The sequence below is a fragment of the Mytilus edulis genome, chromosome 14, assembly GCF_963676685.1.
Source record: "Mytilus edulis chromosome 14, xbMytEdul2.2, whole genome shotgun sequence".
Lineage (NCBI taxonomy): Eukaryota > Metazoa > Mollusca > Bivalvia > Mytilida > Mytilidae > Mytilus > Mytilus edulis.
In genome coordinates this window covers 1,975,979-1,999,556 of record NC_092357.1, presented here as the reverse complement: position 1 = coordinate 1,999,556, position 23,578 = coordinate 1,975,979, and the positions used below count along the sequence as shown (strand labels likewise).

Below are 23,578 nucleotides of genomic sequence, written 5' to 3'. Positions count from 1 at the left end.
ATTGATGTTACAATCATGACCATTGCAGATTAGTTTTATCCTACAATTAGAAAAAGTAAAATTAGAAACTTGCATGGTAAACTATAACACATATTAACTTATCTGAATTGGAATTGCTTTTTTTTAAAAACAACTGAAACAGGTCAAATCAAAGTACTAAACATCGGTTGACCTCAAGTTGTTGTGGATGGTCCGACAAGGACTTGTCTCAGGGAAAAAATAAATCTGTATACCTGAAAGTGAGGTTAATGTACAGATATAATTTTTTTCTGGGACAATTTCGTGCAACGTAATGACTATTATATTGTAGTGATTCAAATCAGTATACTCAGGTTTATTGTTATATGTTATATTAATACTTGTATATTACAGTTACATGTATATATAAGTTGTATGCATGTGTATATCATTCTTTTCAACTATATTAGTAATAGTGTATTGCAGGTGCATGGAGCTCTTCTGTAATGTAATAATTTTCTCTCTGCAATGAAGACCCATGTGTGGCCGTCGGCTGGTATCTGCTCTTTGGTCCAGTTTGTGTCTCTTTGACATACATTTATTTCCCATTTCCATTCTCAATTTTATAACAAAAAGTACTCACCAGTTGAAATATACATCTAAGTGATGTCATCATGACCATTGCAGATTAGTTGTATTCTACAATTAAAAAAAGTAGAATTAGAAATTGCATGGTTAACTATAACACATATTAACTTATCTGAAATGGAATTGCTTTTTCAAAATAACATCAAAAACAGGTCAAATCAAAGTACTAATCATCGGATGAACTCAAGTTGTTATGGATGGTCCGACAAGCACTTGTCTGAGAAAAAAAATGTGTATACCTGAAAGTGAGGCTAATGTACAAATATAATATTTTTCTGGGACAAGTTCATGCATGGATGATCATTTAATGACAGGGAATTCAACCTTAACGTAATGACTATTGTATTGTAGTGATTCAAATTAGTATACTCTCGTTCATTGTTATATTTTATATTAATACTTGTATATTACAGTAACATGTATATATTATAATCTGTATGCATGTGTAGGTCATTCTATTGAACTATATAAGTAATAGTGCAATGCAAGTGCATGGTGGTCACTCTTCTGTAATGTAATCATTTTCTCTCTGCGTTGAAGAACTATCTGTGGCCGTCGGCTGTTATCCGCTCTTTAGTCCAGTTTGAGTCTATTTGGCATATTTCCCATTTCCATTATCAATTTTATAACAAAAAGTACTTACCGGTTGAAAAATCCATTTAAGTGATGTTACAATTGCAGATCAGTTTCAATTACAATTAAAAAAAGTAAAATTAGAAATTGCATGGTTAACTATAACACATATTAACTATGACAAATATTAACTTGTTAAATCGGAATTGCTTTTTTAAAATAACATCTAAAACAAGCCAAATCAAAGTACTAAACATCGAATGACCTCAAATTCAGGGAATTCAACCTCAACGTAATGACTATTACATTGTAGTGATTTTTCTAATATATTGGATTTGAGTAGGCATTCATATTTTCACTCAAAAACTTTTTAATCGTCCAAGCAGAATTATCTTCCTTGAGATTGCAAACGTTCTTGAGATATTCTTCTGGATACGTGTGCATATATTTTAATATTTTTTTACTTATATGTATATACATACAAAAAACATTTCAATATAAATAATGTATCTTCTTTAAAGAGTAGCGATAAGTATTCATTAAAATGAATTTAAAACAAGCGTTAAGGAACGTTAGTTTGCACTTGGTGTTGTGTACATATTAGTCATGTTTATAGATCGGTTAAAAATCCACAAAAATGAAAGACAAGAAAAAAAAACCCACACACCATAGCACAATACCACAAAGGCGGTAAAACCATCGAATTATAAACTCTTGACTCGGGACAGGGAAATACACCGTATTTAAGTTTTCATTAACAGGCGCTTAACTATATCGTTATCATAAGACAAAGTCATTGAATGTAAATCAGCTGACTAACAAGAAGCACAAACAGCTTACAAATAGAAAAAAAACTTAATACTGATCTAATAGTACTTATTACTAGTTCAAAACTAAAAACCTAAATTAAAATCCATTACATATATGGATTTAGTGTAAAGAGGTCATAAATTGTCAAACACATGACCGTTTGCAACCCAAACATATAAAGATAGACTTGACGTTAGATCAAGTGTTCATATTTGAAAAAAAAGACATGTTTAGTTACATGTTGTGTTATACAACAAAAGCATTGATTCTCCAGTCTCCAGAATATCCAGTTGGTAGTATTGCTAGCTTATAACAACATCTAAAAATGTTAATAAGGTAAAAATGATTGGTTAGATAAATGCGTCTTTTATAAAGATATACTTAACCAAACACAAACAGAAAGGATGACATATCATCAAATGTTATTGATCATGAATAAACATCATTTGACAACACTCACAAATTCTAAATATACAAGTCTAACGACATCTTCATCACTCGCTAGTTATCCCTCTAACCGAATGGACACCGATGTGTGTTTTGTCTTCAGTCAAAAATACGTGATCTATTTAAATGCGGGTTCATATTGTTAAACAGTGATCTTGATTGAATTATTCAAACGAAAAGCATTTAATCGCAAAAAATTATTGTGGTTTTTTTTACGATCAAACTGTGTCGTAATGCAATTTTAGAGGTATGACTTCTACTCAATATTAACCTTATATCTGTTTTTACTTATGTTGATAGAAGAGTTATGACGTTATAACAATTGTTTTAAAGATTGAAATGTACATTTGTCGCCATGCATTTTTACTTTCTAGTGACAAGAAACGTATATCGGTAACGCAACTTTGTTGGTCATTAAAAAGACTTAATGCAAGCAAGATACCAGAGTTGTTTACCCACTATATATAATGAATCAATTCGACGTCCATGTATCCGTCGATTTCAATCTGAAATGATAACAAAATACTACTAGTAAGAGAGTAAAATAAAAACAAAACGTAAGAGAGAAACAGTCGATTCTGGAGGAAAGTCGAAAACACACAGACATCGTCATGACAAGTAAAAGCAAAAACCACCAAAAAGACAAATCATAGAGCATAAAACACAACAGAAAAAAAAGACCGAGATACACCTATATGCAACAAATCGGTGGTTGATCTCAGATGATCCGGTATGGTGAGTACATGTTGCTCCGAATGTAACACCTGTCGTGTTTTACCTGTAATTACATCACGGTTAAAAGTAAAACTCAGGAGCTTTTAAGAACAGTTTAAGCTTTTTTAAAGAACGTGATAAAATTGATTAACCATGCAACATTCTCTATGTATCTACACGTCCGATGTCATGAGCCTGTATTGTTTTCTTCTTTGTTCATAAAAAGTAAAATCACAAAAAGACTTAACCCCGAGGAAAATTCATCCGGAAAGTCTCTTATCACACGACAAAATCAAATGACAAAAAACATCAAACGAATGGACAACAACTGTCATATTCCTGGCTTGGTACAGGCATTGTCGAATGTAGAATATGGTGGATTGAACCTAGATTAATATCAATATAACCTCTCACGTGTAAGACCGTCGCATCAAAAACATTTTAAAAATTTTTTTTTTTTATATATAACATGTACAATGTATAATAAACAACAGTACATTTCATCAGAAAATGTATAGAACTGGAAAATAAACTTGTGTTGGGATTTTATAATGGTATCTTATTAAAGAGGATAAACAACAAAAAATATAAAGAATTAATAAATAAAAGAATTAAAAGATAATTAAGAAAAAAAAAATAAAAACAATAAAGAAGAAAAAATATGTTTGATGTCTGTTAATTTTGTATAGTTTCTAATCAATCAAATTATCGTGTAAAGCCTCTTGGTAAATGCACCAAGCTTGATTAAACTTGTCAACACATGTTTTTTTAAATATCTTCTTATCCAAAATATAATGATGCTTTATTTTTTCAATCAATGCTGTTAAACTTAATTCTCCTTTAAAATATCTTCTATTATATATATAGTGTTTAATCCAGAGAAAAATATTGTTTGGAGGGTCACCTTTGTACATTCGTGATTAATTTCCAAAAAAAATATATCCTGTGCAAAGAGTATACTAATACCATTCTGGAGAAACCACATTTCAGTTTGCTCAATAAATCATTGTACATATTAACAGTCCCACAGTATATGTTTACTTGATTCAAGTTCAGTCTAACAAAAAGTACAATATGTGTTTTGCACTATCCCAATTTTGTTTAAAAACGTATTTGTTGCCAGAATTTTATGATTAATTCTATACTGAAGCCATTAAAGCTTAGTATTTTTTGAAATAGCAAATGGTAGTTGACACATCTTTTTCCAGTTTTGATTTTCTAAAACTGAAATTGTTTCCCATCTTTTTACTCATGTAGGAACAGTGTTGTTTTTGTTAAGCACCAGATACATATCTTTAGATTCCTTTTTACTTTAGAGAGTGGTCTTTATAACTTATGGTATGAAAGGAGATACTTACTTTTAATCTCCCCTATTAATTTTTTGGAAGTCTTAGTTAGCATAGAAATTATGCTATTATATTTCATGATGTCTAAATTCATCTGAAAACACTCCCGAAATTGATTAAAAAATTAGTAAGGTACCATTCTCCCCAACAATATCATTAACATGTAGAATACCCTATGCCAGTCTTTGAAAAAAACACTGGTTTGTTGTCAATTTGGAATATGTTATTCATCCAAATGGACTGGAAAGAAAATATTCCCAGTCGTGCAAATTCATTTATTTTTTAATTACCATTTGCCAAGCACCCAGTACATCTTTCCAAAATATATTCTTAATACTTTGCTGTAGTTGCTTTACATATCTATTACCACAGCTAAAGAATCTATCTTTATAAACATATGACAAAAATATATTTCGCCATTCACAATCGTTTTTAAAAATTCTTCCTATCCAAGTACATTTCAGAGCATTTATCAAAGCATTTAAATTAATCATTTTTAGGCCTTCAGCACAACAATCTTTTTGTATTACATCTTTTTTCACTCTATGAACTGGTGAGTTCTAAATTAACTTATACATAAGTTCATTTATATGTTTAATAATACCTTCACTTGGATTAGGTACATGTTTTAGTAACAATATTAAAAGATTTAAAATTGGCAACAAAAGTGTCTTTACAACAGTAATTCGACCAATAACAGTAATGTTACGTCTAGACAATTGGTTGACTAGTCTTTTTATTTTTACAATATCTTGCTTAGTTTGTCTAAATCAACATCAAAATTAACACCCAATAATTAAAAAGATGTGCTACCTCAAGTAAGATTTTGATTTGTACGAAGTGTTTCTGTGCTGTAATTTTTACTTCCAATCCAAATTACATGAGTTTTGGAAAAATTTATATTCAAACCAGAAGTTTTAGCAAACTAATCTAGTTCCAATAATGCCTCATTTAAGAATTCTTCACTACCATCTATAGGTAGTGATGTATCGTCAGCAAACTGCGAGAGTTTGTGTTCAACATGAAGAACTTTGATGCCATTTATATTTTTTGTTATGTCTTATTTTTAACGCTAACATTTCTGCACAAAAAATGAAAAGATAAGGCGATAATGGCCCTTGTCTACAACCCCGTTCAACAGTGAAAAAGTCTGAACGATTTCCTCCCTGAATACATGCTGAATTAATGATTTGATAGAGCACTTTCACCCAATTTATAATAGAATCGCCAAAATTTTAAAAAATCAATACATTAAGAAATTCCCATGAAATGGACATAAAGGCTTTTTCAAAATCTATCAATAATAAAAGGCCTGGTATATCATTATCTTTAGTATATTCCATGATATCATAGATCAATCTTAGGTATTCGCTAAAATATCTTCCACGCATAAAACCTGTCTGATCAGTATCAATAAGTGTAGTCAACACTGTTCTAAAGCTTCTTTCTATAACCCCAGAGCCAATTTTATATACAGTAGTAATAACAGAAAGTTCCCCTTTATCATAACCTGCATTCAAGGATCTTACAACAAAAAAATAATTATATCGACAATGATGCGTGAACAAAACAGACAGACACAATAGGTAAACATGTCACAAATAAAGGTAATCAGTATAATTAAGTAGGTCACACTCCGGAAAAAGGAACGTGACTGTTTCTTAATTTTGAAATAACAAAATTACGGAGCTCAAACCTAAAATCTACACATATCAGTCAGTTTTCTGCAGTTATTTCGTTCTTACGTTAGCAGCGTTTAAATCAGTTCCGTCCGTTGTATACACATAAAACCATTTTGTGTTTTACAGGGAAAAAGGCCAAGAGAACTAGCCAAAGCATTTGAAATGAGACAGTTATTAAAGGTAATGTATAAATTGTACATACTTTTTACTGGTATTTTCAATTCATTTTTAATAACGAGACAAGTTAGTAACAAATGTATGTTTATGAATGAGTGCATATTCTTGTAATACAGTTGTTTAGTATGTTAACTTATAAAAAAGGCAAAGCTTTAATAAAAGACGCACACATATAGTTTTTCTTTTCCTTGGCAGGATTATGAATCACGCCTTCCTGGTAAGTACTTTGAACCTATATTTTGTTATTAACTGATTTATCTCGAATAAGGAACAATTATTTATTAATTTTTTGTATGTTTTTGACAATAGATAATTTGTCAAAAATTTTAGGAATTGTTAGTCCTTAATGCACGTTAACTCCGTACTTAATTATATTATTCTTCACTTTTTTTATTTGAGCGTAACGATGAGTCGTTTGTAAACGAAACGTGCGTCTGGCAGAAATTGAAACAAAATCTATTCTACGATGATATTTTTGTTATATAAAAGTTTGAATGTTGAGGTTTTTTTTTCAATGGATGATGAGTCATTTGTGTTGGGTTCATTTTATTGTTTTTAGAATCGAGCGTCAATCTTGAACTTCACAAATAGTGTGCGTCTGACGAAATTATTTTCTTCTAAAATCATTTTATTTTCGATCATTTGGTCGATATCTATGATGCTGGAAGTTTCCTCCGGAGAGTATAATCAGCGCAGTTATCAGCACTGTCTATGTTCTCAGCTAGTGAAAGTAAATGATCATCTTGTCAAGTAGTGGTTGTATTGTAAAAGTCTTCTGCAGAATGAACTTAGTATTTACATTGTCATAATAATAAATAAAACACTAGGGATTTGCACATCAGTAATAGATTACCGTTGCTGTAACACCTCACGAAATGTAAAGCCTTCAATGTCCTTAAAAATATATAAATACCATTGTTCACAAGGTTGGAATTGTCTTAAGGATAAAAAAGGACGAGAACTTATTAATTAATGCAACATGTAGGTTAAATAGATATAGGAAGATGTGGTGTGAGTGCCAATGAGACAACTCTCCATACAAATAACAATTTAAAAAGTAAACCATTATAGGTTAAAGTACGGCCTTCAACACGGAGCCTTAGCTCACACCGAACAACAAGCTATAAAGGGCCCCAAAATTACTAGTGTAAAACCATTCAAACGGGAAAACCAACGGTCTAATCTATATTAACAAAACGAGAAACGAGAAACACGTATATATTACATAAACAAACGACAACTACTGTACATCAGATTCCTGACTTAGGACAGGTGCAAACATTTGCAGCGGGATTAAACGTTTTAATGGATCCAAACCTTCTCCCTTTTTCTGAAACAATAGCATAACATCACAACAAAGAAAAACATACGATAAAATATCAATTGGCAGACTTAACTCAATCAAAAAACGTATGATTAAACAATGAACGAATAAATTTGATCTGCGATATCTGAATACAAATGCACAGTTAATTAAATATTAGAGACAAACATTCATGACCAAAAAGCTAACAAACAAATTCAAAAACAGGACATGACTGAGAAATATTTAACCAATCAATGTTCACTTTAGAAAAAACCGGTTTTTTTATAATCTTGAAGTTTATACAAATGTTGTAAGAATAAGTGAAGATATTACAAATAATCAAAGCTGGTGTACAGACAAGATCCGTATAAATAAAAAATGACAAAAAAGCATTATAAACAGTATCAACAGGTCGAATTAACAAGAAAATACGATTTGAGAGTACTCGCAGTTACTGACAGCTAGTTAAAAGCCAAAACCAATTAATAATAAAAAATCATGCATCAGAGACTAAAATCGACTAAAACACATCACAGGGATTTAGTATTTTAACGTCATTAATAGTCAAAGAAGACATGACTTGTGCAATGCCAAAAATAAATGTATCGACAGGTAGTAGTATAGTGAAGAGCGACTTCTATAGAAATAAAAGTTAACGTGTCTGTGTCTCTATACATCTCGCCTTAAAAGATAATGAAATTTAGTTATGTTTTAATTTGCTAATGACAATATCAATATTAGTGCCAATGTGAACTATATTCAGAGATCTTATTACAATATTGGTACGATAACCCTTACTTATAAGTTTGTTTAAAGGTTCGATGAGTTTACAAGGATCACATAGTGATTTCCTCGCTTTAAGTACAATATTACCATAAAATTTAGGATGTGAAATACCATTTTTAATAAGCTTTCTACAGGTATAGCCAAATTTACTAATCAAATCTTTGTATCTATGAAAGAATTTAGTAAAAGTTTTAAGTAATTTATGGTATCGAAATCCCTGACACAACAATTTACCAGTGATGCATTGATTACGTTCGTTAAAATCTATGACATCAGAACACACACGGGCAAACCGAACGAGTTGCGATATATAAACACCGTATGATGGAGCCAAAGGCACATCGCCGTCTAAAAAAGGAAAATTAACAATAGGAAATGAAAAATCGTCTCTTTTGTCGTAAATTTTAGTGTGAAGTTTCCCGTTTGAAATTGAAATGTCTAAATCTAGAAAAGGACAACTGCTGCTGTTTATGTTAGATTTAGTTAAAGTAAGTTCGTTTGGGTAAATTTCTGAAGTATATTTAGAGAACTAAATGTCCATCATTACCGGACTGAACAAAGAAATAACGGGTGACGTATACGGTGCAGAAAATGTTTACCCTTCCGGAGCACCTGATTTCACTCCGGGTTTTTAGTGGAGTTCGTGTTGTTTCTTAATTGTATTTATAACTGTTGATGTAAATGTCCTTTGGTTTTTGTGAGTCTTTGTTTACTCCTTTGTCTTGATTGTTATTGTTTTGAGGGTTGATGGTATTTTTTGGGACGTCAGGATAGGGACTTTATTGTTTGCGGGAAAATATGAGTTACCTTATCGGGACTCGGGAATTGAATATAAATATTTTCGACATTTTGTGACAACAATCTTTCTACTTCCGCATCCATTTACAAATGAAGGTAGTTTTAACTGACAGTAGCAAAGGAGGGTATATTGGATAGAGGAACTTTTTGATTAGCAACACTCTTCCTCCAGGCCATACTTACACTTGATGCAAGGGTTTTTAATGTGCTTGAGATAAGGGCACTCTCTTTACTCGAGGTATTGGATTTAACGTCCACATTGTGACCAGAACAAACTTCAATCGATACTTTTGTTTTCCATGAACAACAAGAAGAATTCTAGAAGTTAACCAACATGTTCTCAAACATTAAGAACGTACTATACAAAAAGATTGTTGTTGGTCATGCAGTAAACTTAAATTCTGCACAGCTAATCGGATGTTCCAAATTGACAAGGATATTTTAAGCCAATCAAAAAGGGCCTTATTAAAAATATTGCTAATTTCAAGTCAACGTAAAAGTTTTAACACCATCTGAAATAGTAAAAGAAATATTTAAAAAGTATACTCAACGAAAGAGCAATAATCTATGCTAATATTAATCAATATTATGTTATTTCTAATCCCGTTTGAAAAATGGTGGACACTGTTTGTCGTCTTAGTTTTAAATTGATAGTATCCGTATATTAAAAAAGTAAAACCACAACAGTACTTAACTCCGAAGAAAATTTAAAACGGAAAGTCCCTAATCAAATGTCAAAGTCAAATAATTAAACATACACATCAGACGAATAAACAACTGTCATATTCCTGACTTGGTACAGCAATTTGCGAATGAAGAAAATAGTGGATTGAACCTGGTTTTATAGCACTAAACCTCTCACGTGTAGTATATTACAGATAATGAATTGTCCTTCAGCTTGAGCATTTTGTTTTTTTATGTCTTTGTGTTTTGCAACATTTCGAGAATGTTGACAAGATCGGGAGACTCGACCCATTCAGAGTTGGCTGTTTTTTTTATAGTTGACCAGAATTGGCGTTCTTATAAAAAAAAAAACGTTTTGTACCACTTTAGCACCTTGAAATGTTTTGAAATTAAGTGATTTTATAGTGACACGTTTAGGGAGATGGACATGTTTCCAATATATGTAAAACGCAGGAAAGAAGAACAAACGTACAAAAAATATTACCAAGAACAACGCATTCGGTATAATGGTTAACTAATGATAAACGATAAACCGTCGTTCTTCACGTATCAGTAGAGTTTGAATATTACATTGATTAGTCGAATTTTCAGGTCTTCCAATTGAAGTGAAAAAATTGGATAAAAATTCAGCCCACATTTTTTCAAGTTTACTGGGTGAAGAAAGTTATCTTCATTTTGAGTCAAGAGTAATGTTAGCTGGAGAACAAGGTACAGGGAAGACAACTATTGCCAGACATCTTGTCGGTAAACAACCAACTAGATTCAGAAAGTCAACTGATGGAATAGAATTATACAATGGTCTTTCCTACTTTGATCGTGAAACGAAGGAATGGCTTGGAGGACAGCAAGGTAAGACCTAGATAACCCAAAATCAATTAATTCGGTGCTGGGTAGGCAGTACTAATTTGTCTTGTGAAAAATTACGGCGACGGCACGAGCGACATTAGAACTCACAACCTCAGTGTTGACTGACCATTTATAACTGTAGTTAATTCTTATACAACTCGGCCACCGATGCCCCTTAAGCTTTAAGAAGATCTGTATTTTATATTATCAGTAATTTGAGTGTAGTCTTGGCGGTAATAAATATAATATTTATACAATATTAGATATGATTCAAATATAACTTTACCTTGTTCATCTGGTAGACAATGCTTACGATGTTAACTTGCTTTATGATGGATCAAAATAAATGAAAACACCGAAGTTTATATTTTCATTTTCAATTTATTTAATTTTGTTTAAAAGATGTCAATTAACTATATCAATTTGTTTAAAGCAGTTCTGTTTTTATGACGAAAAACATGTGATTATTCAGTTGCAATAAATACTCTCACCCAGGATATATCAATACTTATGGTTCCGTCTTTGATTTCTTTTTTAAGTGTTGCAGAACTGCAGTATATAGATACGTATACGTATCAAAGTATTCATTTACGTGCGAGACAGTTAAAATGATTATCTTTTTCCTGACCGGGTGACTCTATCCACTTATAAATTAAATCAAAAAGGGGTTTTACATGTATGTCATCTGTGCTTTGGTTTTTTTTTCAATATGCCTAACTAAAGTAAAAAAACATTGAAATACTGAAGATTGATTTGAAAGACATTAATAAAAACAACATATAACTTCGAGATTCGAGAGTAAAGTCAATCATACCTGTTATAATCAAAGCGTGTTCGGGTAGATTTAATACAGAAACTAAAAGAATATCATATCGTTTTAAATTCCATTATTTTCATATTTTAAAGCCATATTTTTAAATATTGACATAAACATTTCCTGTTAAGAGAAGGCAAAAGATATGGGTCAAGTGAAATATCTTTCGTGATGAGTCATTATAACATGGTAGGCGTGATTGATTATAGATTTGGTTCAATTGTTGAACGTCCTGCTCTTAACGAATTCTATTTTATATGACCAACTATTGAAACAAAAAACATGTTTGACTTACAAATCATCTTTTCATGTGGGACGTTCATTCCTTCATCCTTGTTTAAGAAGAAATTATTTTTTAAACTACTTTACATTGTAGTATTCAAAGTTTCTATTCGCCTTGAACTTCCGAAAATTCCCTGTCTGCCCTTTTACAAAATATCTTCATATTTTTTTTTAGAATAGCTGTCTTTTATTAAACTTTAAAAAAATTGCCCAGACAAACAATTTGACATTTAATTGATGTATTATAAAAACATTCACATATCTTGAATAAAGAATCACATGAATCAATTGCCTTTTCAAATATTACTTTCACGAAATACATCTAGCGTCCATTTTTATTTATTTAGGGGGGGGGGGGGGGGCTAGGCACGAAATTAAGTAAGGGCAATATAAACTAATAAAAGGCAGGGCCGATATGAGTGAAAATGGATTAGGTGACAGGAAAAGACTCTTGAGTAAAAAAAGGAGTAAAAGACACTTTGACAAAAACGGCATGATGAACATTTACGTAAAAGAATTCAGGTTAAAATAATTAAAAAGGCAGAACTGATTAGAGTGGGGAAAAAAGACAGGAAAGACATTGTTCTGTAAAAGCATTTGCATCTCTGCCAAGGTAACAGTATTTAAAAAACAATTCATATCATTGCTATCAATCTTATGTTAAGAAACTCACTCAGGTACACCTTTTTCTATTCAAACATGTTTCGGTCGCTTGTTTTTTTAATGTTTTAAACAGTAATAAAATTAATATAATCTTGCTTCAAATTTCAGTATTTATATTTTCAAAATCATTGTGTATACATCAACAGTTAGATTGTATATTACAGGAATACATGGGTAAAATATATTTTTAACTATACGTCATCATAACAGGTTAGGTGTGTTTGAATGTAAAAAAAACACAGTGTTGCATTTTACTTAATTTGAACAATTATTAGAATAAAATTATTGCATACTAATTATATTAATCATGAATTTGATCTTTAAGATAGAGGTACCCCGTTTTATGCTAAAAAACTTGACGAGCTTTTCCTTTTGTATTTTTAAATTGCATACGTTAAAAAAACTCTCTGATAGATATTTTCAGTATTGTAATTACCTCCAAGCTCTGAAATTTTCTTGTTTACCAATTTTGTGAGAATAAAATGTTTGGTTAACATTGCAGACTCTATAATGATTTAAATAAAAGAATTCAAGAGGGAACAATTTATGTTTTTATACTATTAAAACAAGGATGAAATACTTTTAAAAGTAAATAGTTTTAATATGAATAAACTGATCTACGTCAGTTTTATCTCATTTTCGTAATTTTTTTCCCCGTTCTACAATTCACAAGTGCAACAATGTCTTTAACCAAGTTTACCCGTACCATCCAAATACACATCTGCTAGTTTTTTTTTATCGTCGCGAACATGAGATATTTGGCATGACATTAAACAAACAACATTAAGTGATATTTACTGAATTTTAAATGTCCGTTAATAAATGTACATATATACCGGTACTTTCTTCTGACTTCACTGCTTGCGCTTTTTAAAAGATGTTCAAAAGAAGAGCAAATACGTTTTGCTCTTCTTATCATTGAGAGCGTTGAATGTGACCTTCCTGAAACACCATCCATATGTTATGTTGTCTGTATTTTTTATATTTATTAAGATATTACCCTCCCTGTTAAACGGTTGATTTAACATCCCCATTAGTAACACTCACTTCAGATATTGATGTATATGTCACATACGTCTCGGGAATAACCATTTACTCATCATTCGATGTACAGCATTTGATTGGTTGAGTTCAAAAGCAAACTTTGTAGAAAAATCGGATACGTTTGAGGAACATTCTATTTAGCTGTTCGATACGGCAATTGCTTCACAGGAAGGTTCCATTTTACCTGTCGTGCTAATCAAGCGGACCTTGCTTAAGATTCATTGTACTCGTCATCTGATTAGTTTAGCTATACGTGTATTGGTTTAGAGAAACTTTTCTGGAATATTTGGTTATATTTTAAAATCTCTATGGAGGGGTTTGGTTTATGTTTCACTTGATATTTTTGTTATGTATAGAAATCGAAATTAAACTTTAAAAAAAAATGAGAGATTAATTTGACAACTTTGAACTCCAAAAGTGCAAAAAATTACACACACGATTTGTAATACACGAGGCGTTATTCTTATGGATACGTCGGGGGAACATTCCATTTGTTTATTTTGCTATTTCATTGGCTGCTAGATACGTACAGAAGCTTCTTATGAAAGTCCATTGTATTTGTTGTGCTCATCAAGTGGACCTAGATCGATCTCAGCTACTTTTTTTATCTTTGTGGTTAAGGCTCGTCTGAAGGAATTGAAACATGTGGCCGTTAATCAACAAATTTACTCTGAGTACAGACAAACGGATGTATCTTGGAACGTTTTAAGGCATGGCTGGACTTAGGTATATCAAAGTTATATCAAGTCTATCTTTCAGAAAATTAATGACTTACCTGAATATTGAAGTGCATTTTTTTCCAGTCAGCAGAAGATAGCAAAATAAACAAACACATGGGTGTCATTTGATACGGTCCATTCAGTAACATAGTTTAAATCACCTGTTGTTTACAGGTGTCTATTGTCCATTCCATCTTTTGTCCAATTAAATCAATACTACTCACATCATCGATACTATGAGGGCAGCTTCTCAAACTTTTTCCTAATTAGTTTATTTTTGCACCTTCTGATGAAAAAAAGGGAAAAGTTTCGAATTTTCTTAACCATAAAATGCATTTGAAATCTAGCAATCTAGTCCAGCAATGCATTAAAACTTTCGCAGGATCACCGCGAAAGTTTTAATGGAATTTTTATTAAATATAATATTATAACTTCAAACTTTATACATTTGATAAACCACAAAGTTCACTATATATATACATGAACATTATGTCACTGGTTATGACCCATTACACATGACATCTTTTAATACAGTTTATTTTGAACAACATATTTGTCCAATTTTTAATTTAGTTTGTGCTAATTAGATACATTTCCACATGTCTGATTTATATTTCATCATATAAATTCCCCTACAGCTATACCCAATTGGTAATTGCAATAAAAACAAACCCTAATTGGTCTATCACCTTTCAATCTAAAGTTGAAAAAAATCACAATATTGAAAACAGAATATTTCAGGGTTTATAAAGAAAAGTATTACTTACATGTAAGAGTTATTATCAAATATATATATGAACGTCTTTAAATTGTGATTATATGTACAATATATTTTATCAAAGACAGAGACATATAATTGTATCACATGTCTCTGCTTAGGCTAATGATGACTTTTCAATACTGCAACACTTTATTTTACAGAAGCTAACACATCAATTAACAAGCTTAAAATAAACAAAAACATATAAACATGTAAGAAAGTATTTAAATATGAATAACAAATGAACTCATCATAGATACCAAGATAAAGTTTTGTATTTTTGTTTTTGTAAAAAATGGTACTTTCATATTGGAATTTGCCAAAACATCTAATCAATAGCTTTAGTTTATTTCTTATTTAGATTTTTCCCTGGAAGAAATCACAGTTTGCAGATCCCTTTTACGAGCAGACGTAACAACACAAAAACAACATGTTTCTTCAGCAGATACAACAACACAACATCAAAATGTTCCTTCAGCAGACACAACAACACAACAACAAAATGTTCCTTCAGCAGACACAACAACACAACATCAAAATGTTCCTTCAGCAGACACAACAACACACCATCAAAATGTTCTTTCAGCAGACACAACAACACAACATAACAATGTTCCTTCAGCAGACACAACAACACAACATCAAAATGTTCCTTCAGCAGACACAACAACACAACAACAAAATGTTCCTTCAGCAGACACAACAACACAACATCAAAATGTTTCTTCAGCAGACACAACAACACAACATCAAAATGTTCCTTCAGCAGACACAACAACACAACATCAAAATGTTCCTTCAGCAGACACAACAACACAACATAACAATGTTCCTTCAGCAGACACAACAACACAACAACAAAATGTTCCTTCAGCAGACACAACAACACAACATCAAAATGTTTCTTCAGCAGACACAACAACACAACATCAAAATGTTCCTTCAGCAGACACAACAACACAACATCAAAATGTTCCTTCAGCAGACACAACAACACAACATAACAATGTTCCTTCAGCAGACACAACAACACAACATCAAAATGTTCCTTCAGCAGACACAACAACACAACATCAAAATGTTCCTTCAGCAGACACAACAACACACCATCAAAATGTTTCTTCAGCAAACACAACAACACACCATCAAAATGTTCCTTCAGCAGACACAACAACACAACATCAAAATGTTCCTTCAGCAGACACAACAACACAACATCAAAATGTTTCTTCAGCAGACACAACAACACAACATCAAAATGTTCCTTCAGCAGACACAACAACACAACATCAAAATGTTCCTTCAGCAGACACAACAACACACCATCAAAATGTTCCTTCAGCAGACACAACAACACAACATAAAAATGTTCCTTCAGCAGACACAACAACACACCATCAAAATGTTCCTTCAGCAGACACAACAACACACCATCAAAATGTTCCTTCAGCAGACAAAACAACACAACATAAAAATGTTCCTTCAGCAGACACAACAAAACAACATCAAAATGTTCCTTCAGCAGACACAACAACACACCATCAAAATGTTTCTTCAGCAAACACAACAACACAACATCAAAATGTTCCTTCAGCAGACACAACAACACAACATCAAAATGTTCCTTCAGCAGACACAACAACACAACATCAAAATGTTCCTTCAGCAGACACAACAACACACCATCAACATGTTCCTTCAGCAGACACAACAACACACCATCAAAATGTTCCCTCAGCAGATACTACAACACAACATCAAAATATTCCTTCAGCAGACACCACAACACACCATCAAAATGTTCCTTCAGCAGACACAACAACACAAAAACAAAATGTTCCTTCAGCAGATACTACACTAACCAGTCCAAATATATCAGATGTTACAGAGGAGGCATCAATGTCCGCCAACGAAGAATGGCTGAAGCATAAATCAAATGAATCAAAGTCGTGCGATGCAACGTTATCCACTGAATGCTTCATGACAGAAGCTGTAAAAGCCACAAAACTGCCCGAACCTCAGTTGCAAACCGTACCTGGTTGTGCTAATAGTTTGGCAAGTAGTATGGAAAAGAAACTACCAGGTCATGTTGCAAGACAAAAATCAGAAAGAGTAGACAACGATGCCATATATGACTCAGATGAACAAGGCGTACTCCGTAATTCAGAAAGGCAATCAGTTATATTTGATTTCGATGGGGAAAGTTCGGATGTTACAAAATACAGACAAATACATGAACCTTCGTTTGATGAATACAAACCAATGGAAGATTCTCTTGATGCTTCTCTGAAATCAGGTTTCACTGGTGATTTGCATACTGAAACTGTTACTAAACCTGGAATTATAGCACATCTGAAGCGTGTGTTTGGCATTACCAAACAAGTCAAAGAAGTTAAAGTGTCAATCACAAAGGAAAGTTTCTTGGAGAAGTCTTCTAAAGTTGGTAAAAAGAAACTACACATCAGAAAGATAGCACCTATAATTATCTGGGATTTTGGTGGCCAGGATGTTTTCTATTCAACACATCAGACATTTTTAACGTACAGAGCTATTTACATTATTGTATTGAATGGAAGTAGACAACTTGATGATCCATGTCTGTATGACCAATACCTCCCAGGAAAAAGTGGACATAAAACCTCAAGAGGTATCAATAAACTGACATTAGTTTTTAAGACCGTGTTACGAAACAATTTTAACCTATATCTATATATATTTTTTAATGTTTGAAAAAGGCCTTATTGAATTTAACATCAATACAATTTGGCAATTATTGTTGAGATTAGCAATCAATTATTTTTTTAATATCACCAAATCAAAGTACGCGGTCTCCAATTGCATAGAAAAGGGTGTTCAAAAAATATACTCTTGATAATGACATTTCATTGCAGTAATAATAATAATTCAGGGTCATAAACAAACATCTTGGAAAATTCAACGCACCATTATTTTGTTTTATTTGTAGTTTCTATAAAATATTTTGCAAATTTGAGGTAACATGGTTACTTGAGCTTCTATACAAATAGAAAAGAGAAAATGTGTAATGATATGTTATGTCTGTCTGTAGTACTGGACGGGATATGAGACAATATCTGAAAATGTTTAATTTCTGGCAATAGAAAACCATAAAGAAATGTCGTTAGAATATGTATTTTAATAGCACAAATGAAAGAACGCACATCGATGATCTAGGAACTGTTTTCTGTAATTCAAACAATTGTTTAATTTGATAATTAATTTAAAATTGTACAAACGAATTCCGGCTCTTTCCTGTTACCACAGTGAATCAATTTAAAATAGTTTCTAATGGGAATAAATAATAAGTTAAAGATACTATATCTAGTAAATCCTACTATATTTTTTTCAAATCCCAATTATTTGTTTTAGCATTTTCAATACAGAAGGTAAACTAATATACTGAAATGTAGTCCGATATGTCGTTAACATGAAAGCATGTTGTGTATGGTAACAGGAAGGAATTATTTTTCAAAACAATTGCTTTATGTAGTTAAATACAACATTTCAAATTGGTCACATTTGGAAGATAACAGCTAGTAATGTCATTTATTTTTTGAAACTGTATTTGTTAGACGAAAAATCTGCCTAGTTAATGAACAATTCTCAAGTAAAAAATACCTGTCTTTTAATTCAATATAGTGCATATTATGTTGAGATTTTTTTAATATGATGATCATAATTTATATTTAATGAAATGGTTGGCGTATAGTAGATTAAGTTTGTGATTCATCAGTGAAATTGTCTTAAACTTCCTTCCTGTTGCTGAGTAAGGCTATGCTTTACTTTTTATCAGGTATCATGACAGAACGAAACAGACGGGAAATACACAGTACTTTTAATCATTATTTTCAAATTGTGTAGAAGTTTACTTCCATCTACGTATCGATTTATTAAGATTCTATAAAACACATTTACTGCTAAAGTGCTGACTGACAATGAAATGTTCTCAGAAGGTACACAAAAAGGCTTTAACAGGAGAGAACAACACAACTTTTCTTCTCTAAATTCAGATTTTTCAAAATGGCTACCTTTCACCTATATATATATATGGAGTCAAATACTGAATACTCAAACATTCACTTGCCACTCGACTGGGTCTGTGTACACTATATATTGCAATGTAACTTGCAAAACCCAGAATGTTGTATACCTCCTTCAATGTCGTTGTGGCATGCAGTATGTTGGCGAGACAGAGCAGCCATTTAACAAACGCATGAATGGTCATCGAAGTGACTACACTTGCAAGCCCGACCTACCCGTAAGTCGTCATTTGAGATCACCTGGACACACACAAGCTGATCTCAAAAACCTTACCATCACGATCATAGACCACAACGAGGGTTGGTCGAAGGTCGACAGAGTCGCTCGGGAAAGATTTTGGATAAAAAAGTTACGGACAGTCTCCCCAGAGGGTATAAATGAAAAAACATAGAACGAGTCCCTCATTTTCCTGTGACTCTCTGTTTCAAACAACGCCGGATTTAGTACTGGCTTTACAGTTCGAAATTATTTTTAAAATAACAGTTTAAATTACAGGTTTTCATTGATTCGGGATGATGTATAAGTACGTTGCCACGTTCAATTATTTTACCTCATTATACAAAACTTATTTTTTCAATCATTATTAGACTGATATTCGTTTGGGAGGCTTAAATATGTAGTTTCTGTTGTAATTGCCCTACCGTTGTCTAATTTATACCATCCTGGATCGGTTAGGACATTTTTGATTTTTTTGTTTGAGGACTGCCCTAAATGCAGTTATAACATCTCAACTGTCACAACCTTTGGAAATCTAGAGTTGTGCCATTTCACATCGTAAATAACTATTTTTATTTTTGGCATATTTCTGTAGTCTTTGCGGTGTGTTTGGAAATTTTAAAATTGTTCCAGCGTTCGCTTAAATTGTATAAATCAAGATTTTGATAGAGTCTCAATTTGAATTGACATGATTCATTTGTCATTGTGCAATTACCGAAGAAGGATATCTGTTATCCGAAATATCTAATATTTGTATATTTTATAGTTATTTAATGGTGATGTTGTACCCTTTTTGACTTGTCATATATTATATTTTGTAGTGTACAGAATCATATTACATGATCCATCGCCCTGTAAGATTGATCGTTGACTATTTATTCAGTCATTATATATGGAGTCATACATTCAGGAAATTATCTTCTCATTTCATTACAAGAAATCAATTGCTGTTCTTTCAAACGTACCCACAGGTGAAAAAAAAGTAGTGACAGGAGGAAACACAATTTACAAGACCCTTACATACATATAGAAATTTTTTATCACATGCATTAGTTATTATAAAATCAGACCAGTAAAGTACAAGTTTTTTAAATAATATGTCATATTTGTGAAAATCGGAAGCCTGTTTACTTAATTTAGATATTCCTTGAATGATTAAGTTATCAAAAACCAACACCGGACAACATCGGGAACGCTGGGGGTTGAACATTTAAATTATAATATTTTATTAGGAGAAATATAAGAATTAATAGTTTAGTTGGCAATAGTTGGTGCATTAAATACTCCAGTTCAATCTGAAAATTACAATTTTAAAAAAAGATGCCTAAATAAAAAAAATGACTGGTGAAAAATGGAACACGGAAATTAGACTTTTTCAGATATTTTCTCATGTCATGTTTCTCATGCCAAGTATTTTTGTATTTGAATCAAGGACACAAGTTGGCATATTTTTTTTTTTTCAAAAGTGCAAATTTAACAAAGACTTTTAGGGGAAAATCAAAAAGTGGTATCATAACAATAGTATTAAAAGTATATTTCGGAGAACGTTTACATTCAAATGACTTAAATACTTTTCCCCTTGTGTTTTTTCGGGTTTATTTGTTTTCAAACATTACAGATTATCTCCTATTCTGGATCAACACCATTGTAACATACTGTAAAGGAAGTAACCAGGGGTTTCCTAAAATTCTGGTTGTTTTAACGCACAAAGATCAGGTAAACGCTGTAAGTATAATGTAGACGATTCCTTAGGATTGAAACGATGGACACCTTGATAATGTTTATTAACCTAATAAAAATAGGAAGAATCAATAGACAATAACTGTTTAGTGTCTTTAAATACCATCTGTAATTGTCCGAGGCTAAGAAACAGAAGTAACGATATTTCAGTGAGTACAAAGTTCTAAACAGATATTGTCTTATCCTGCTATTAATGTTGTCCATGTGTTTGCTTAGAAACAAAAACAAAAACCCACGTTTTTAAAGAATTTATTTTCGTTGTACACAGAAAAAAAATCTTGAATGGGCAAAATATTACACGCTCAAGTGAATAATTATTTATTTAAACGTAACAAATAATTTCAACAATAAAAACAAAAAATATTGAAAACAAAAGTATATTACTTGTCTTTCACTTCAGAGCTATGAGCTAACGTAACATAACTAGCACATAATGTATTGTCATTGTTATATGGTTAATTACATATACATATCCAAGTTTAGATTGGCACCGTAGAAAATGGGGTTAATCCTGTTGCTCATGTTTGTCAGCAAATTCGAATTACTGATTTGCTAGAAAACAAACAAAACGTAAATTAATTTGGAGTTAACACAAGAGGGGGAAGCAATACGTCATTAGAATGCAACTGCAATGTACATTTTTTTAGGTTAATACAACACTAGTCGGGCAGTTGATGGACATTTTAAGCAGTATCTGTGAAGTATACATATACAAGCTAGCGAGATCTGTTGGGTTGTTAAAGTACAACAAGACACATAATTGCCGGATACATGTTTTTTTTTTACATTACTTATCGTACTGCATATTGTCAATGCAATGCTTTGTCATGTAGGTGTCCTTTAAAAAAGCATAACGCTTAAATCAAAATATAACTTTATAACTTTGCTATAATGGATTTTTTATATATATACGATACATACATACCTTCAATGAATAGTTTTATGATTATAAAGTTATAAATAAGTGTTGGAACAAATTGTATTGTATTTTTAGAATGAAGTTGAACAAAGGCGAAATGACATATTTGAGGAAATCTACAAGATGTTCCACGATAATCCATTAATGCAACAATTGGTTATTAGTGATAAAATATTTGTAAATGCTAAAGACAAAGATGACCCAGAAATGGCGAAGATAAAGGTCGCTATCATCAGAGAATCAGAGAGGCAACCAACATGGGGAGAACCCCTTCCAAAATGCTTTATCCCGTTAGAGTTAGAATTTGCATCGTTGATCAAACGCAACATCCATCTAATTACACTAGAGCATCTAAAGAAAATAAACTCCTTACAACCTATTAGACCGTTGTCAGAAGTTGAGTTGAAGGTGTTTCTGAAATTTCAACATTCAATTGGCAAGTTATTATACTTCGATGAACTTAAATTGGACGACCGAATTATTTTGTCTCCCACTCTTCTCATCGAAGCATTTAAATCAATTGTTACAGATAGGCAATTTTGTGAAGGCGACAAGAAAAGAGAAGAAATATGGGATGCAATGGGCAAGACAGGGGTGGTATCAAAACAAGCGATAGAAGACGTTTGGAAAGGAAAGAAATATGTAAAATTTCACCAAGACAAAGATTATCTATTAAATGTTATGACCCATCTGGATATATTGGTTGAGCCGATGAGATACGATTCTAACCGAATGCGTATCCCTGCTGATTTTTACTATGTTGCTAGTATGGTACGAGCTAAAGATGATTCTGGATACCTGCAATCAGCTGGCTTCACACGCAGGAGTATTGCCCTAGCTTTTCAAACATCATCATTTATGATACCTCCTGCATTATCCTTCAGATTTATAAGTTACTGCCTATATGTCTGGGCGGTGAAGACATACCGGCAGTCCAACAAGGAAATGTTATTCCATAGGTCGGGGGTGTTCACCATTGATCCATGTTTGGATATGTATATTGCCTGTGAAGATGATATAATCATTGCTCGTCTTGTTCATGCCACTGCAAACTCACTTATCGCGAGAGATGTAGCTTCCAGCATCTATGAATGTCTAAAATCAGCCTTAGAGAAAATAAGTGATCTGTATATTAGAACAAGTAGCGATCAGACTCAACTCAATGATATATCCTTTGTGACAAGAATATGTTGTAACTCACCAGATAACCCATGCTTCCTGCAATTTAACGATCCAACAGACACAGACCAATTATGGATTTGTCCTTCACATGACATTGAACATAGCATACACACTATCATGTCATGGATAGCAGAAAAGGTAGTACATTTTATTCAAATATTCTATTAGTGTGAACTGCAGGCCAAATACTTACATAGTTCGATACGACATTTAAATTTTACACCGATAAACTTGCTTATTGTTTAGAATTATATAATATTAAACATTAAACTCCGAGTAAAACTGTTTAGCCAGAGAAACAATGATATGCTTGTCAGCTAACCAAAAGGTAACAATAACTTAAGGATAATGATGATCAATGTTAACACCTTTGTTTTCCTGAAATGCTAGAAATTGTTTTCTTCA

The 23,578-nt window shown here is 32.1% G+C and overlaps 1 protein-coding gene across 1 annotated transcript in view; it reads left to right on the top strand.

The window, feature by feature from the left end:
* LOC139503366 (uncharacterized) overlaps positions 1-23,578 on the top strand; it is an 81,800-nt gene that overhangs the window by 49,526 nt on the left and 8,696 nt on the right. The window contains exons 10-18 of the mRNA XM_071293137.1: positions 6,305-6,358; positions 6,551-6,572; positions 10,521-10,778; positions 15,419-15,633; positions 15,680-15,705; positions 16,076-16,101; positions 16,184-17,704; positions 20,951-21,057; positions 22,067-23,311. Of these exons, the coding sequence (XP_071149238.1) occupies positions 6,305-6,358; positions 6,551-6,572; positions 10,521-10,778; positions 15,419-15,633; positions 15,680-15,705; positions 16,076-16,101; positions 16,184-17,704; positions 20,951-21,057; positions 22,067-23,311 (3,474 nt within the window). The remainder of the gene's footprint in view (positions 1-6,304; positions 6,359-6,550; positions 6,573-10,520; positions 10,779-15,418; positions 15,634-15,679; positions 15,706-16,075; positions 16,102-16,183; positions 17,705-20,950; positions 21,058-22,066; positions 23,312-23,578) is intronic.